General features: G+C 38.1%; 1 protein-coding gene across 1 annotated transcript in view; it reads left to right on the top strand.

Annotated features, from left to right (window-relative positions):
• Positions 1–17,746, top strand: part of Sytl4 (synaptotagmin like 4) — a 73,931-nt gene that overhangs the window by 35,216 nt on the left and 20,969 nt on the right. Inside the window, exons 2-9 of the mRNA XM_070040086.1 lie at positions 5,568–5,739; positions 5,983–6,198; positions 6,334–6,443; positions 6,680–6,782; positions 16,196–16,297; positions 16,744–16,819; positions 17,195–17,285; positions 17,407–17,510. Coding sequence (XP_069896187.1) covers positions 5,630–5,739; positions 5,983–6,198; positions 6,334–6,443; positions 6,680–6,782; positions 16,196–16,297; positions 16,744–16,819; positions 17,195–17,285; positions 17,407–17,510 — 912 coding nt within the window. The 5' untranslated portion in view covers positions 5,568–5,629. The remainder of the gene's footprint in view (positions 1–5,567; positions 5,740–5,982; positions 6,199–6,333; positions 6,444–6,679; positions 6,783–16,195; positions 16,298–16,743; positions 16,820–17,194; positions 17,286–17,406; positions 17,511–17,746) is intronic.

Below are 17,746 nucleotides of genomic sequence, written 5' to 3' on the forward strand. Positions count from 1 at the left end.
GAATTGAATCACAATTTGAGTCCAGCTTAGGTAAAAATTTCTCAAGATTCAATGCCAGCCAAGAACCTAGATGTGGTGGTACCATAATTCCAGAATCTAAGAGACATAAGAAGGCGCATAGCAGTCCATGCTGGCCTAGGCAAAAAAAAAAAAAAAAAAATGACCCTCTCCGAAAAAAATTAAACTGGAAATGGTTAAGGCAGGGCTCAGATGATAGGCGTTTTCCTGGCTAGAGTAATACCCTAATTTCAAACTTCTGTATCAACAAAAAGAAACATAGATCCCATGGTTTCCCTTATTTGCAATCACTAGTACATGTGTAAGACAAGCAGAAAAGGTCAAAAGCTATGTACATATGACCATATAAGATGATGTTAAAGTGACATGAACCCCAAGATAGGGGCACAAATATCTTTTTTCTTTCTTGCTTTTGTTTCTAACATATTTATAATGTACCATGTGATTTTTTTGTTGCTTTGTATGTTCCTCCCCCACAGTATAACCCCTATTTTCACTGTATTTGATGTCGGTGCCCTGTAGCTTGTATATATACTTCTCTAATTCAGGGAGGTGAAGGGAAAAAACAAAATGTTTAAATAAGAATACAGGTTGACCCATTGTAACAATGAGATGTACAAAACACTATGTTGAAAATGAAATTTACAACATTGAGGGGGTGGCTGGGAGGGAGTAGTTGTGGAGGTGGGAGAGAAGGGATGATAGGGGGAAAAAAAGGAGGAAGCAATAATGCTCAATAGGAAATGTACTCATTACTTTGCTCATGTAACTGTAACCCCTCTGTACAACATTTTTACAATAAAAAACGTACAAAAAAACAGGTTCTGCCTGGGATATGGGCAGCAGTGGGATGGGGGAGGACAAACAAAGAGGTTAAAGGAGGGTGATTATTATCTGAATACTTTATGTACATGTATGAAAACGGAAGTGAAACCTGGTGAGATTGGTTTGGGTAGAGGTGAGAGGAGGAGGGTTGTGGGAGAGTGACAGGGTGATCCTGAACAAGGCATATTGTCTGCAGATATGGATATGTCACAATGAGCAATGAATGTTCTGTGTATGGTGGTGGTATGTGGGTGGTAAGTGGATGTAAGGTATGTGTGGTGGTATTATACCTCCATGAAACAGCACATCAAGTAATTGCCCCAGGACACCTGCCTCATAGTACTGTTTGTTGCCTCCAACCTGGTGATGTAAGCCACTAAAGGTACTCAGGAAGACCCAGGATATTTTGTGGGAGAGAGGAGGGGTGAAGGTCAGGGGAAGAAGGACAGACAGAGAGGAAAGGGGAACAAATACAGTCATAATATTCAGCCATGTAACTTGAGGGTATGGATGGGGTTAGGACAGATGGGGAGAATGATGGAAGGGATGACATTGATCAAGATGCATTGTACTAAAAAAATTGACATGGTGAAAGGAAACCTCTTTGTACACTACTTAAAGATAATAAAAGATCTTAAAAAAAAGCATCTTTAAAACTTTTATAAATAATTAAAATTACCATTCATTTCTTATTTAAGTGCCTTGAAGTCAAAGGTGGGTCTGCGTGAAAATTCATTTTTAAAAATTTGTTGGGGGCTGGGAAATTGGCTCAGTGGTATAGCGCTTGCCTTGCATGCCTGAGGCCCTGGGTTCGATTCCTCAGCACCACATAAGCAAAAAGAAAAAAGCCAGAAGTGGCGCTGTGGCTCAAGTGGTAGAGCGCTAGCCTTGAGCTGAAGAGCTGAGGGACAGCGCCCAGGCTTAGAGTTCAGGCCCCACGACTGGACTCAAAAAAAAAAAATTTGTTGGGACCTGCATTACAGTCTCACATATGGTCAGTTCTTGTGGTAAATATTGCTTGTGTGTTGGGATTGTAGGCATGATTCTCATTTATATAATGAGGACAATAATAGTCACTTATTCTGGGTGTGTTGACAATTACATGGCTTCTACTTAAAATGTTTGGCATCATAGGAAGTTCTCAGTAAGTGGTACTGGTGGGCTGACAGTGTTAATCATGATGATCATTAATGTTGGCAGCATATGCAACCTTGTATACAAGACATTTGGTATTTGCTAGACCAGATTCATAATAAACTATTGAAAAAGTGTCACTTTCATGGAGAGGATATATTTTCCTTGGGGATGAAAACTAAGAAGACTTCTGGAAGACTAAGAAAGAGCCTATCAAAGAGGCATACCCTCTTACAGATAAAGATCAGAGACAAGGCAAGAAAATATTGGAAATAAAATATTGAGACTTTAGGGGCCTATATATACTTTCATAGTGTTTATGTTTCCTATTGCTCTGAAGAGAGTTAGTAAAACTAATGAAGTAAAAGGGGGTTTGTCTAATTTCAGGGGAAGGCAAAGAAAGTAAATAGAATCATTAGTATTTTTTCTCATTCTGTCTGACCTGTGTTCTTTACTAAATCTATATTTTCAGATTATATCTTTTCCTGCAGTCTTGCTGTGTTTCCAATGATTCCTGGTGCCATTACTCAGTTATCTTTTGTGAAACATATACATAACATTGTTAACAAAACTTCCTTCCATGTTTCAAATCTGTTTCTTCTCTATTGTCTCCTGATCTATAAGGACTGTTACTGTCTAGTCAGATCTGGAGCCCTAAAAATGGGAGCTGGGCTGGGTGCTAGTGGCTCACACCTGTGATCCTTGCTACTCAAAAGGCAGAGGTCTGAGGATCGTGGTTCAAAGCCATCCTGGGCAGGAAAGTCTGTAAGACTCTTACCTCTAATTAACCACCGACAAAGCCAGAATTATTGCTGTTGCTCAAGTGGTAAAGCGCTATCCTTGAGCAAACTGGAGCTCAGTGACAGGGCCTAGGCTCAGATTTAAGCCCCAGTATAGAAAGAAAGAAAGAAAGAAAGAAAGAAAGAAAGAAAGAAAGAAAGAAAGAAAGAAAGAAAGAAAGAAAGAAAGAAAGAAAGAAAGAAAGAAAGAAAGAAAGAAAGAAAGAAAGAAAGAAAGGAAGGAAAGAGAGTGAGAGAGAAAGAAGGAAAGAGAGAGAGAGAAAGAAAGAGAGAGAGAGAAAGAGAAAGAAAAAAAGAAAAAGAAAAGAAAAGAAAAATGTGGGGTGGGTGTCTTTGCCTTCATCTTCTTTATTCTCTCCCCTCAGTTCCTCCATTCTGTCAGTTCTCTTCAAACCTGTCCTTCTTTCTTCTTGTTTCCTAACACAGACCATTATCATTTGAGATGGTTCTATATTTGTACACCAACATTAGATTGGTCCTTTACACACATTATTTAATTTTCTTAACTATCTTGTGAAGAAAGTCATTTTACATATGAGAAACACTAGGTTAACAGAAATAAAATAACTTGTCCAATTGGTTAGATGCACAGTTAATAAACTTAACCTGTCTTTTTGCCTGAACATTGCAATAATTTCCTACTTCTCTTAATTTTTTTCTTTTTTTTCAAATGTAAAGGGGTAATGTATAAAAAGAAATCAGAATTATATAAACTGAGAAATGGTTTATTGTTGCCTTAGATCTTTGTATGCACAAATATATTTAGACAAATACTTTAGGAAATAAATCATTCTGTATTGTAGTGCAAGTACTTTTTGTGACTCATATGTGTGTTTTCATGTCAGTATGTACATATCTACAATGTTTTAAATGTCTCCATTCTATTCCATTATGTACTATATTATTTTGCATACTAATTCTTTTTGTTCCCTGACTTGGTGTAGTGACTCATACGGGTCATCCCAGCTATTTGGAAGGCAGAAATAAGAGGATTGTTTGAGCCCAGCCTGGACAAAAAAAGTTAGTGAGACATAGCCATAGGCAAAAAGCATTAGCCCTTATCTGAAGAAAAATGAAAGCAAAAAGTATTGGTGGCATGGCCTAAGTAGTAGAGGACTTGCTTAAAAACTAAAAAGCCCCTTGGGCTGGGAAGGTGGCTCAGTGGTAGAGTGCTTACCTTGCATGCCTGAGGCCCTGGGTTTGACAACTAAGTAACACATAAGCAAAAAGAAAAAAGCCAGAAGTGGCGCTGTGGCTCAAGTGGTAGAGTGCTAGCCTTGAGCTGAAGAGCTGAGGGACAGCTCCCAGGCCCAGAGTTCAGGTCCCATGACCGGACCCCCCCCCCCAAAAAAAGTAAAAAGCCCTATTCGAAAAAGATCAATTTTGTTCTTATAAATAATATTGCAGTAACATTCTTGAAATATACACCTTTGCATGTACTTTATTGGTGTCAGTCCTGGGGCTTGAACTCAGGGCCTGGGCTCTTCCCTGAGCTTCTTTTGCTCAAGGCTAGTAGTGCTCTACCACTTGAGCCATAGTGCCACTTCCAGCTTTTTCTGAGTAGTTTAATAGAGATGAGTCTCATGGACTTTCCTGCCTAGGCTGACTTCCAACTGAAATTCTCACATCTCAGCCTCATTAGTATCTAGGATTACAGGCATGAGCCACTAGCAGCCAACTGCCTGTACATTTTAATACATTTTTTATTAGACAGAACCTTAGAAGTAGTGGAGTACACTTATTTTAGAATACAATATACACTTTCAAATTCCCCTCCTATTTTTCTTTACACCAATCCTTCAGGTTTATAGAGTTATCTTTACAGAATGAATTTGATTATATAATTTTCCAACATTAAAAAGTGTTCGATGTATCCCTACTGTGTATGCAACCAAAACTTTCTATTTTCAAGAGTATTTAAGTTTTGTACTTGCCCCCAACTTATTTTTCATGCTAGTTTCCCTTACCAACAAGCAAAATCCACCTCTTCTGTAAAATCCTCCATGTATACAGCTCTGTCTACCTTTCTCTATGTGAGATAAACATAGTTTTCCTTCTCAAGCTTTCTATGGTTTTTCATTTACAATCCCTCTGGTGGCACTTGGTACAATTCCATGTTCCTGTGTGTCTGTCTCTGGTGATGATCTGCGATTTTCTTAAGTGCAGCACTTGATCCCCAATATTTGTGCAATACTTGATAGTGGTGCTCAATAAATGCTGATGAAATCAGGACAGCTATTCCTGAGGTGTAGCACTGGTTCAACAAGATCTTTGGGAGAAACAGTAGTTGCTGGAAGTTTTTGAAACATAGTAGAAGGCTGACAATGCCAGGAACGTGGGTGCTGGTCAGGAATGGAGAAATGAGCCCAAACTGGCAGTTCTCATTAGCTTTTCCCTTCTACTGCAGACACCAACTGCCTGATTATTTGGGTTAATAGAACTGGGACTTGAGAACATTTAAAGTAATAAAAGTTGGATGATTGAGAACTTATGTGGTAGCGGAGGAATTTGACTCAGTTCTTCTATGTGCTTTCCAGACTAAAATGCTTATCCTGAGCAACTCAACCCCACTTCCTGGAGTCATAAATAATTTCTTGAAAAATCAAAAGCCTCTTCATTTTCAGGAGACAATTCAGCTGGTAGCAGGAATGGTAAATTGGTAGATTCTTCTGTTTGGTTTCTCTATCCTGAATCTAGGGAAACAGTAAAAGTAGGCTCATAGCCTTGTAGGATTATGAGCCTATTCTGGAGTAAATCATCTGTGTGAAATTCTTTATTCTGTCATTTCAGGCAATTTGTAGCTGTCCTTATCTGTGACTTTGAAGAAGAATAGAAAAAAAGTAGAAGACATCATGTCAGAGATATTAGACCTCTCTTTTCTGTCTGAGGTGGAAAGGGATTTGATTCTCAATGTCCTGCAGCGAGATGAGGAGCTCAGGAAAGCAGATGAGAAAAGGATTAGGTAAGAGTCCTGGAAAAATTAGGTAGCCCCCAGCCTTTGACCTTAAGGCCTTGCCTTATGCCTGTCTTCTGACTTCCAGAAGCACTTGTATATATGGTATTTACTACTCCTCATTGATAATTTGGGCTTTGAGTTTGTTGCTTTCACAGAACCAGATAGTCTTCCTATCTTTGCTTCTCAATGCTTCCCCATACAACCTGTGCAGATCCTGAATCTACTTGTGCTCTCTATTGGTCTTGGCAGGCGACTGAAGAATGAACTACTGGAGATAAAAAGGAAAGGGGCCAAGAGAGGCAGTCAACACTACAGTGATCGGACCTGTGCCCGGTGCCAGGAGGGCTTGGGCCGTTTGACTCCCAAGAGCAACACTTGCTGGGGTTGTAATCACCTGGTATGTCGGGAGTGCCGCATCCAGGAAAGCAATGGTTCCTGGAGGTGTAAGGTGTGCTCCAAAGAAATGTGAGTGTGATCTGTGGCTTACTAGAAAGATGAGATGAAGCCTGAGTACATTTCCTCAGTTTGTTTTGGTAGTTTTGCTTGAATGACAAGAGCCATGTTTAATCTTTCTGTTAATGATCTTTTATTTATTCCCAGAGAGCTGAAGAAAGCAACTGGAGACTGGTTTTATGATCAGAAGGTGAATCGTTTTGCTTACCACACAGGCAGTGAGATAATCAGGATGTCCCTGCGCCGCAAGCCGACAGGTACTGGGCCTGTTCTGTGTGGAAGGGGTTCCTTGCGGGGCTTTACCTTAGTGATAGGCCTACCCATGGGGAATCCCAGTGTATTGTGACTGCTGGAATCTTAACTTCATCCACTCAGGAAGTTTGGGGGAATCAAAAAGATTATTTCTTTTCTTTCTGCAAATGTGGTAGGTTTGGGGGAGCGATGGTGTAAGCACTGCTTTCCCTTTCCTGCCATGTTTTTGTTTGTCTTGAAGTGAGTAAAAGAGAGACAGTGGGACAGTCGCTCCTTCATCAGACCCAGATGGGAGATGTTTGGCCAGGGAGAAAGATCATTCAGGAGCAACAGAAGGAGCCCAGGTGAGAACCAAGTAGTCATTTTAAACATTTCTACAACATCTTTTTAATTGTCTTATGATTTTTTACCTTTTTTTTGTTGGTCATGAGGCTTGAACTCAGGGACTTGGCACTGCTCCTGAGCCTCTTATGCTTAAGGCTAACACTCTATCACTTTGAGCCACAGCTCCACTTCTGGTTTGGAGATAAGTCTCATGAAGACTTCTCTGCCCCAGCTGGCTTCAAATTGTGATCCTCAGATCTCAGCCTCCTGAGTAGGTAGGATTACAGGCATGAGCCACCAGCACCTGAAAATTTTTTACCTGTGCTTTAAAAAATAACAGATGTTCATTGCAGGAAAATTTAGAAAGTAGAGGAAACAATAAAGAAGGAATGAATAAATCAATCCCAATTCTACCACCCGCCTGTTTATCAGCATTTTGGTGCACTTTGTTCTTCTTAAGAACAATTGGAAAACAAATAAAAGCACATACAGATTAGGAAAAAATAACCAATATGGGAAACAAGAAAGCAGCATATCATCCAAATCTCTACTCTTGCAGTTTTCATATTAGAGGAGAATCATTTCAGATATATACTGTATGTATAAGGGTGACTAGATAGGAAGACTAAAGAGAATTTTCCAATATTGGACTATAACATAATTTAAAATTTCTGTTTAATAAAGCTAACAGAATAGAACAGTAAGTGAAACACTAAAATAGATGGGAAGAATTACTAATCTTCAGAGAAATGCCTATTGTAAAGGATTTTAGTCATCACCATCCCTCTAAACTTAAGAAAATTATTATCAAAATCACTAAGCAGTTAGTCACTTTTTAAGTATTTATGTAACAGCATTATTGAAATATAATTCAAATACCATACAATTCATTCACATGAAAAAAACAAAAAAATTCGTTCACATGATATGCAGTATCTGCATACAGCTGTATGACCATCAACTCAGTTGATAGTTATCTTTATCATCTTAAAAAGAAAACCTGTACCCTTTAGTTATGTCCTCCCCATCACCCTCTCTATCCTTCATCCCTAAGCAATTGCTGATCTACTTAACCAACTCTTATTTGCCTATCCTGGATATTTCATATAAATAGAATCATACAATATGTGGTCCTATGTGGCTGAATATTTTGTTAGACAAAGTGCTTTTTAAAAAAGGTTTATCCATATTCTAGCATAACCAAAAATCATTTTTATTCTTTAAAAAATTATTGGGGCTGGGAAGGTGGCTCAGTGGTAGAGTGTTTGCCTTTCATGCATGAGGCCCTGGGTTCGATTCCTCAGCACAACATAAGCAGAATAAAAGCTGTGGCTCAAGTGCTAGAGTACTAGCCTTGAGCTGAAGAGCTGAGGAAAAGTGCCCAGGCCCAGAGCTCAGGCCCCACAACTGACAAAAAAATATTATTATCATCAAGGTGATGTACAGAGGGGTTACAGTTATATAAGTCGGGTAAAGAGTGCATTTATTGCCGGGCGCTGGTGGCTCACACCTGTAATCCTAGCTACTCAGGAGACTGAGATCTGAGGATAATGTTTCAAAGCCAGCCGGGGCAGGAAAGTCTGTGAGAATCTTATCTCCAATAAACCACTAGAAAACCGGAAGTGGCGCTGTGGCTCAAGTGGTAGAGGCTAGCCTTGAGCTGAAGAGTGTAGGGACAGCGCCCAAGCCCAGAGTTCAGAAGAGTGCATTTCTTTTTGTTTCACAGTCACTCCTTCCCTCTCTTTTTATTCTTAAATAACATTCTATTATATTCATGTGAAATATTTTGTTCATTCATCTATTTATGAACATTTGGATTATTTCCACAATTTTGCTACTAAGAGTAATGCTAATATGTACATTTGTTATGAGTTTTATGTATATATATATATATATATATATATATATATATATATATATATATAATTTCTCTTAGGTGGGTACCATAGATTAGTTACTGGTTCCTTTTTTTTTTTTTTGTCAGTCATGTGGCTTGAACTCTGGGCCTGGGTGCTGTCCCTCAGCTTTTCAGCTTAAGGCGAGTGCTCTACCACTTGAACCACAGCTGCACTTCCAGTTTTCTGCTGGTTAATTGGAGATAAGAGTCTCATGGACTTTCCTGCCCAGGCTCCTCAGCCTCCTCAGTAGCTAGGATTACAGGTGTGAGCCACCTGCACCTGGCTACTGGTTACTTTTGATATGAAATTTTATCAGTAGACTTTGCTATGAAATTGGAGGGGAAATTAGCTTTCTTTTCCCTTTCTCTCACATCTTTTCTTTTATTCTCACATTTTTTACTCAGATTATTTTAATTCATCAGGATTTGTGACATTAAGTTTGTGTTATATAACCATAAATCATCAGCTTTCAAAAACTATTTTTAGGGCTGGGAAGGTGGCTCAGTGGTAGAGCGCTTGCCTTGCATGCATGAGGCCCTGGGTTTGATTCCTCAGCACCACATAAGCAGAAAAAGCCAGAAGTCCCTGTTTTCACTGTATTTGACGTCGTGCCCTGCATCTTGTATATACATTTTTCTAATTTGAGGAGGGGAAGGGAAATAGCAAAATGCTGAAACAAGGATACAGGTTGACCCACTGTAACAATAAAATGTACAAGACACTATGTGGACACTATGTTGAAAATGAACTTTACAACTTGGGGGCCGAAGCGGATGTTGGGGAGGTGGGGAGGGAAGGGATAGTAGGGGAAAAACAAAGGAGGAGGTAACAATGCTCAAAATGAAATGTACTCATTACCCTACTCATATAACTGTAACCCCTCTCTTGAGTATCTTTATAATAAAAAAAAAAATTTAAAGCCGGAATTAATGCTGTGGTTCAAGTTGTAGAGTGCTAGCCTTGAGCTGAAGAGCTGAGGGACAGTGCCCAGGCCCAGAGGTCAGGCCTCCCAACAATGGACCAAAAAAACAACAAATATTTTTAGTTTTAGTTTCCTTTTAAAATGGGTTATATGCCTGCAACCATGTTTTGTACCATAGCTTCTCTGTTTTTTGAATTATTTACTTTCACTAATTTCCTTTTTAAAAAGATTTTAATTAGTATACATTATTTGTATGAAAAGGGGTTTCATTGTGATATTTCCATGAATGCATATAGTATATTCTGATCAAACTCACCCTATCACTCTCTACACCCCTCCTTCTACAGCAATATTAATAGGTTTCATTGTTCTATCTTCATATATGCAAATATATGAAAATCCATTTCATTCTCATTTACTCTCTTTTTGCCCACTTCATGCCTGGTGATATTTGCCCTCACAGTAAAACCTATTTTTTTCATTTTCATTTATTTTCAGTCGTTTTATTTTTAACTATGCATTGCTTATACCAAGGACTTTCACTATGGTATTTCAGACATACATGCATTATATTTTAGTCAGAATAATCCTCTCTATTGTTTTTTCTTTTATTATTCCTATACCTCTATTGATTAACAGCTTTTAATTATTGAGATTCCTTATGCCATCTTCATACATAGTTGCACAGTATATCCATATTATTCAACCTCTATCATTCTCTTTCCCACTCTCCTCTCTTATTCCCTTAAACAGTCCATAGTTACATTATGCATGTGTTTGTGTAATTGTATTTCCTTTTCTATTCTTTTTTGAAATTTAGTAACTTAACAAGAATATAATTCACTATGTATTTTTTCCTCGTATGTAGTACAATATTCAGTTTTTCTTTATTGTTGGAAATTTTTTCTGTACCTATTTGTGAACTTTTTATCTTTCATTAAGTTTACTACATCAGGTATTAATTATTTCATTACATTTCTTTCTGTTCTTTGCTACTGTATAATGCAAAAGAAAAAGAAACAGCTGAAAACAGTTATTCATGATTTAGCTCAACTTGTTCCTTTATATTAGTTTGTTTTATCAATTTTCTTCCTTCCTCCCTCCCTCCCTTCCCTCCCTTCCTCCCTTCCTTCCTTCCTTCCTTCCTTCCTTCCTTCCTTCCTTCCTTCCTTCCTTCCTTCCTTCCTTCCTTCCTTTCTCTCTTCTCTTTTTTGTCCTACTGCTATTTTTAATTTAATAATTTGAATAGTTTACCTTGCCTAGATTTTCTTTTTTGTGTGCTTTCAGTCTTTCTTCTCTTATTTTATGGTTTTATCATCTTGTATTTGAGCTCTTGTGTTTTATCCAATCTCTTTTGTCGATAAGTTTTCCTGTAGTGTAAAGCATTCACAAGAAACCTGCTTATTTTTTAGGTTATAGTCTGCTCCAGTCTAGGTACTTTGTCCATCATACAAGTGGTTCCCATTTTTCCCTGCTCCATGGCTAATAATTTGTCTGTCGGACCATTTTATTTCATTTTATTCATGTTTAATAAGGTAAGCTTGGTTTATGTATTTTGTTCTATATAGTGTATGTAAACTTGAAAAAAATGTTTCTCCCATACTTAGCTGCACTTCAGTTTGAGGAGTGAATATTGCTTTCTACATAATTAAACATTAGTTAATGACAGAGATATGTTCTGCAAAATACATTGTTAGGTAATTTCATGATCGTGCAAGCAACAGAATACATATGAACAAAAAACAAAATCACTACATGTTGATATATGTAGTCCTTGTCTGACTAAAATATCTTATGTAGCATATGACTATTTCTTTTTCATTATCTATCTCTATCTCTATCTATCTATCTATCTATCTATCTATCTATCTATCTATCTATCTATCTACCTATCTATCTATCTATCTATCTATCTATCTATCTATCTATCTATCTATCTATCTATCTATCTATCTATCTATCTATCTCTATCTAATCTATCTATCTATCTATGCCAGTTCTGAGGTATGACCTCAGTGCACAGCTGGCATTCTAGCACTTGAACCATGACTCCAAATGTACAATAGAGCACCATCAATGCTTATTTCAATTTACCTACAACTTAGTACCCATTGATTAGAGAGTTGTATTTGGTCTAGTGCCTACATTTTAGTTGTATTACTTCTGTTTTTGTTTTGTTTGCTATTGAGTTATTTGAGTTCTTTTAATTTTTTTCTGGAAATAGGGTTTTGAACTCAGAGCTGTGTGCTTGCTAGGCAGCCACTCTGCCATTTAAACCACATCCCAGCACTTTTTTGCTTTAGTTAGTGTTCAAAAAGAATCTTGTATGTTTTGCCTGGGACCAACCTCAGGCCATGATCTTCTTGTCTCCCACTTCTGTGCAGTTGGAATTATAGGTGTATATCAGCCATGCTGACCCAATTTTTTTCAGTTTATTCTGGATTCCAACCTTAATAAAACTTACAGTTTGAAAATATTTTCTCTCATTGTATAAATTATATCTTCACTCTGTTAATGATTTCCTTTGCTGTGCAGAAGCTTTTTAGTCTAATACAATCCCATTTGTCTTTTTGCTTTGTTTCTTTTGCTTTTGGGGTGTTATACCTTGTCTCATTTGGTTGTTGCTGATGAATTTTAGAAGTTTATGTATGTGTGTGTGTGTGTGTGTGTGTGTGTGTGTGTGTGTGAGAGAGAGAGAGAGAGAGAGAGAGAGACAGAGACAGAGACAGAGACAGAGACAGAGACAGAGACAGAGACAGAGACAGAAAGAGAGAAAGAGAGAGGGAGAGAGGGAGTTTTTTCTTCTTTCCTTCAACCAAAGAAAAATTTTTATCCCATTTCATATGATTGTTAAATAACAGAATATGTTGGTTGTTGTTGTATATTCCTATAATCCCTGACACTCAAAAGGCCATAAATTTGAGATTATCAGCCTGGCCAACATACTAAGACCCTGTCTAAAAAAACCAAACAATATAGAAATGTATAAATTAAATCCTCTAGATACTTCATTGCCTCTGCCCTATTGTTTTATTGTATTTTGAAGCCAGACTGGGCAGAAAAGCTCACAACACTCCATCTTTAAAATAACTACTGAATTCAAACTCTGGTACTGGCAATAAATAAATAATACATCAGTAATTGTCTGGGGACAGGGATAAAGTGGAAGGGAGGAATTTCAAAGGAATATGAGGAAACGTTTAGGAGTCACAGATATGCTTGTTATGTAAATTTTGGTAATGATTTTGTTAGTGCATACATATGTCAGAACTCATCAACTTTTACTCATAAACATATGCAGCTTATTTATGTCCATTATAATATCTGTTATAAAAAATACTATAGAAAATAAGACATCTGGGCTGGGAAGGTTGCTCAGTGGTATAGTGCTTGCCTTGTATGCACGAGGCCCTGGGTTTGATTCCTAAGCAAAAAAGCCAAAGTAGCACTATGGCTCAAGTGGTAGAGCGCTAGACTTGAGCTGAAGAGCTGAGGAATAGTGCCCAGGCCCAGAGTTCAGGCTGACAAATATATATATATGTGTGTGTGTGTGTGTGTGTGGTGTGTGTGTGTGTGTGTGTATGTATATACTTATACATATATATATATACATATATATATATATATATATATATATATATATAAAGAAAGAAAATAAGACATCTTCTTCTTCACCTTTTTAACATTTGTATGGTGTTTTGTTGTATGTATGTACTGTGATTTTATCCACATAGCCTTGGGTGGTTGAGTCATCTGTTCCAGGTGATGAGGCCCCCTTTTTCCTTTGTGGATAAGGATAAAAATGGCTTTTATTTGCTGAACCTGATTAACACATCTGACATCATTAGTCAGAATGTAATTTCTGAAACCTACTGCTTCTGGCTGTCTGTGACCTCTTGTCTCATTGGACTAAGAAGACTCTTATTTATTCTAAACATTAAGTGATCATAAATGATCTTTTCCATAAAATTATGGAGCTTCAGAGATAATTGGATTCAACCCCATTATTTTTACAGAAAAGAAAGCAAGATAAGTGATTTACCTAAGATCATACAGACAGAGCCCAGGACTCCTATCTCTTCATTTATTTTTTACTGCACAGATGTCAAATAATTGCTTTTTTTGCCTTAGGGTTGTTTGTATCAGCTCTGGATTAGTACATGTTAATCTTTAGGGGGAAAACATACAAGCAAAAGGCAGTCTTTATGGGCTACTGTTGAACAAACTCTGTAGAGGAATGATTCTATTGGAGTTCAATCTTTCTTGGGAGCAAAGAGGGGAAAAGAATGATTTTAAAGTTAAGAATAAAATCAAGTCCCTTATAGTGTCTTGTGCTATAAACGTAATGTGTTTCTCAAGGAATGACCACCATTTCACCTCTAGGATTTCAACCCTTTGCTGTTTGTTTTCAGTCTGTAAATTTATTCTTCACTGGCTATGATATACATTTTGTTCTCTTATTTGTTTCTTTGTTTGATATGTCAGGTACCATTTAAGGCACTGGGATATACTGGTGGATATGAAAAGATTTCTTGCTATTAGACATTAGATTGGGAGTATGGAACAGAGAAAATGATCAAAGAAATAAACAGTATAGCACATATTGACATGTGCAGTGGCAAAAATTCAGTAGATTGAAGGGCTGGGAAGTACTGGGAAGGTGTGTACAAAGGGCAAGTCCTAAGAAGAAGGTGACATTTGAGTAAAGACATGAAGCAAATGAAGGAGCAACTCCAGAGAGTATTTGGGGAGCATGTAGGCAGAAACAGCAGCAAGGATATAGACCTGAAAGTGAATTTGTGGACCTGGGAAGGTGGCTCAGCGGTAGAGTGCCTGCCTTGCATGCATGAGGCCCTGGGTTCAATTCCTCAGCACCACATTAGCAGAAAAAACTGGAAGTGGCACTGTGGCTCAAGTGGTAGAGAACTACCCTTGAGCTGAAGAGCTGAGGGACAGCACCCTGGCCCAAAGTCCAGGCCCCACAACTGACCCAAGAAAAAGTGAATTTATGTTTGGCACTTTTGAGTAATATTTAACTGAGTGGGATGAGAGGATGATAGGAGGTGAGGGCAGAGATGTAAGACACTGTTGACATTTGAAAGGATTATTTTCTATTTAGAGTGAAAAGGATGGCTTAGAACGAGTAACATCATTTTAGTTTTTCTTTTTTTTAATTGAAGAAAATTTCACATCACATATAAATCATCAATGAACAATTTAAAGTGTTCAATTTTGTGATTGGTAGTTCTTTCAGAATGTTGTGTTGCTATCACCACTCTAATTTCAGAACATTTTCATCACTCAAAAGAGAAATCTTGCCAGGCGCTGGGTGCCAGTGGTTCATGCCTGTAATCCTAGCTACTCAGGAGGCTGAGATCTGAGGATAATGGTTCAAAACCAGCCTGGGCAGGAAAGTCCGGGAGACAATCTCCAGTTAACCACCAGAAAATCGGAAGTGGTGCTGTGGCTCAAGTGGTAGCGTGTTCGCCTTGAGCTGAAGAGCTGAGGGACAGCATCCAGACCCAGAGTTCAAACCCTACGACCTACAAAAAAAGAAAGAACATAGAAACGAAATGTTGTACTCATTAAACAACCACTCCTTATTTCCTTCAGCCCTTAATATGATATCGATCTCTATGAATTTGCCTATTTATGTATAGTGGAGTCATACAAAATGTGCCCATTCTTTCTGTGAAGAAGACTGAGAATGGATATGAAAGGAGGTGATCAGTAGAATGTGGCATTCTAAGGGATGGTGAATTTACTTGAGGAAGAATTTTTCTCTTTCCTATTTCTCTTACTAATTTTTTTGAGACAAGGAGCTGAGGAAAAATGCTTTTCCTTTTTTATGAGACATATTACTTATTTTTGGACATGCCTAAGCCCCACTGAGAGAATTTATTCAGGAATTTAATTACTAAATTTGAGAACCTACTCTTTGCTTGCCTGTCTTTTAGGCAGTGGAAACACAGCAGTGAATAAGAGATGTGGCTACTGACCTCATAAAACTTGTCTAATAGATAAGAAACATTGTTTAAAAGATTGAGTAAAGTAAATTATTTCTTTAAAGTCATGAATAATTATGTATGTGATTAATGCTACCAAGAAATCAGTATACTTTGTGAATTTAATTATTAATCTTCTTTGGGATATGATCAGAGATAGATGTCTAAGGGTTGTGAATGTCTTTAGTGGTGGAGTGATCATCTAGTAAGTGTGAGAGGTCCTGAGTTCAAACCCCAATACTACCCCTATAAAGGGCTGGCTTCAAGAAATAGATATATCCAGGTGAGGAAAAGTGACCATTGTGAAAAGACCTACTTCATGCTGAGAAAAATAGGAGAATTTGAGGGTATTTAGGAACCCAAAGAGCTTGAGTTTTCTAGAATGTAAGATGTGAAGAGGAGTAGAGGGTGAAAGATGTGACTGAGGAGGTAAGCAGGGCCCAGGTTCTAAGGATTTTCTTGCCATACTAAAGAGATAAAACTCCCAACAGAATTGGGAACCACTGAAGGAACTTGAACAGGTTGGTGTGACTGAGTTGGCAAAGGATCCAAGTAGAGGTAAGAGAGATCACTTCCTCGAAAATGATGGATCTTGGATTTTATTCCAGTGTGCTATTTGAAGTGCCAAAGCTGAGAAGTGGAAAGAGTGCACTGGAGGCTGAGAGCGAGAGTCTGGATAGCTACACAGCTGACTCAGATAGCACCTCCAGGTGGGATTCCTCCACTTTCCTCATCATTGCTCAATCTCTGGTCCCAATTTTTTCTTAAGCACCATGATGCAGGTCTCTTATGCCTTGAGTGTTCCTCATATATATCCCCAGGAGACTGAAGTCTTTTCTCTGACCTCACCAGAATTTCTCAGTAACATAGTAGCATTTGGCTTTGTTAAAGTGTGTTAAAGTGCCCAGACTGCTGCATTCTGGAGGATTTTTCCTTTGTTGCTCTTCCTTAGGAATGGGGGTGTGTTTGTACTAGTGTGAAGTAGCTTGCTTGATCTTTTGAATTCCCTCACCTTAAGCCAGATGTGAACTTAACTTCTGGGTTTGGCTATTGTCGTGACCTCCAAGCTAGGGATACTCCTTCTTTCCAGAGGTATGAGTCCTAGGTGGAAGATATAGAGGGGAGGATATAACATAACTTTTGGATCTACCTCTAGGAGAGACTCTCTGGATAAATCTGGGCTTTTTCCAGAATGGAAAAAGATGTCTGCCCCCAAATCTCAAGTAGAAAAGGTAAAGTTTTAGTTATTGGTATTTTCCTTCCCCTCCCCTTAACTCCTCTCTCTTCCCTTCCCCTTCCCTTTCCCCCCTACTCTCTTCCTCACTTTCCCCTCCCTCTTTCCTCCCCGCCTTTCTTTTCTTTTAATCGCAGTACAAAATTAAATCAGTAATTCAGTTGAGCAATTTTAACTTCAGATTCACTTGGAACTGTTTTCTAGGGTTTTTGATGAAATGTGAGGGAAAATAGGTTTTAATACTATTTCTAGACATTTACTCTTTCCTTAAAGTTTGTCATAGTTGGATGAAAATCTGAGTCTTGTTCTGCTTAATGCTATATTTCCTATTCACTCATTCCACTTAACTTTTTCTATTTTCATACCTTCCTAGGAAATTCAGCCAGGGAGTCAAAATGCAGTATTTGTTGATGAAAGTGAAATGATATTCAAGAAGAACACTAGAAAAATCCTTAGGCCCTCAGGTAGCCTGCTTCGTTTCATGGTCTTTTGGGATTGAAATTCCAAGTACCTTTGGTGGGTTTTTGGTATGGAATATAATATAGTGGATCTCTTTAGACTAAAGTTTTTTGGTTTCCCACTCAGAATATACTAAATCTGTGGTCGATCTTCGCCCTGAAGATATGGGACATGAAAGTAACTCTTTGGGAGACAGAAGCAGATCTGTTCCAGGCCTCAGTGTGGATATGGTAAGAGCTCTTGTATTTCACTTCATAATGACTCAATTTTGTTAAAATTAAAGTTATGGCTTTAGTACCTGATGTATTCTTTTTTCTGTACATTTTCTTTTCTTTTGATGCTGGGCCTGGGGCCTGGGGCCTGGGGCTTTAACTCAGGGCCTGGGCACTGTCCCTGAACTTTTATGGTCAAGGCTAGAGTTGTACCACCAGCTTTTTGGTGGTTAATTGGAAATAAGAGTCCCATG

This window comes from Dipodomys merriami, unplaced genomic scaffold, assembly GCF_024711535.1.
Source record: "Dipodomys merriami isolate MVZ:Mamm:240054 unplaced genomic scaffold, mDipMer1.0.p SCAF_3, whole genome shotgun sequence".
In the NCBI taxonomy this organism is placed as follows: domain Eukaryota; kingdom Metazoa; phylum Chordata; class Mammalia; order Rodentia; family Heteromyidae; genus Dipodomys; species Dipodomys merriami.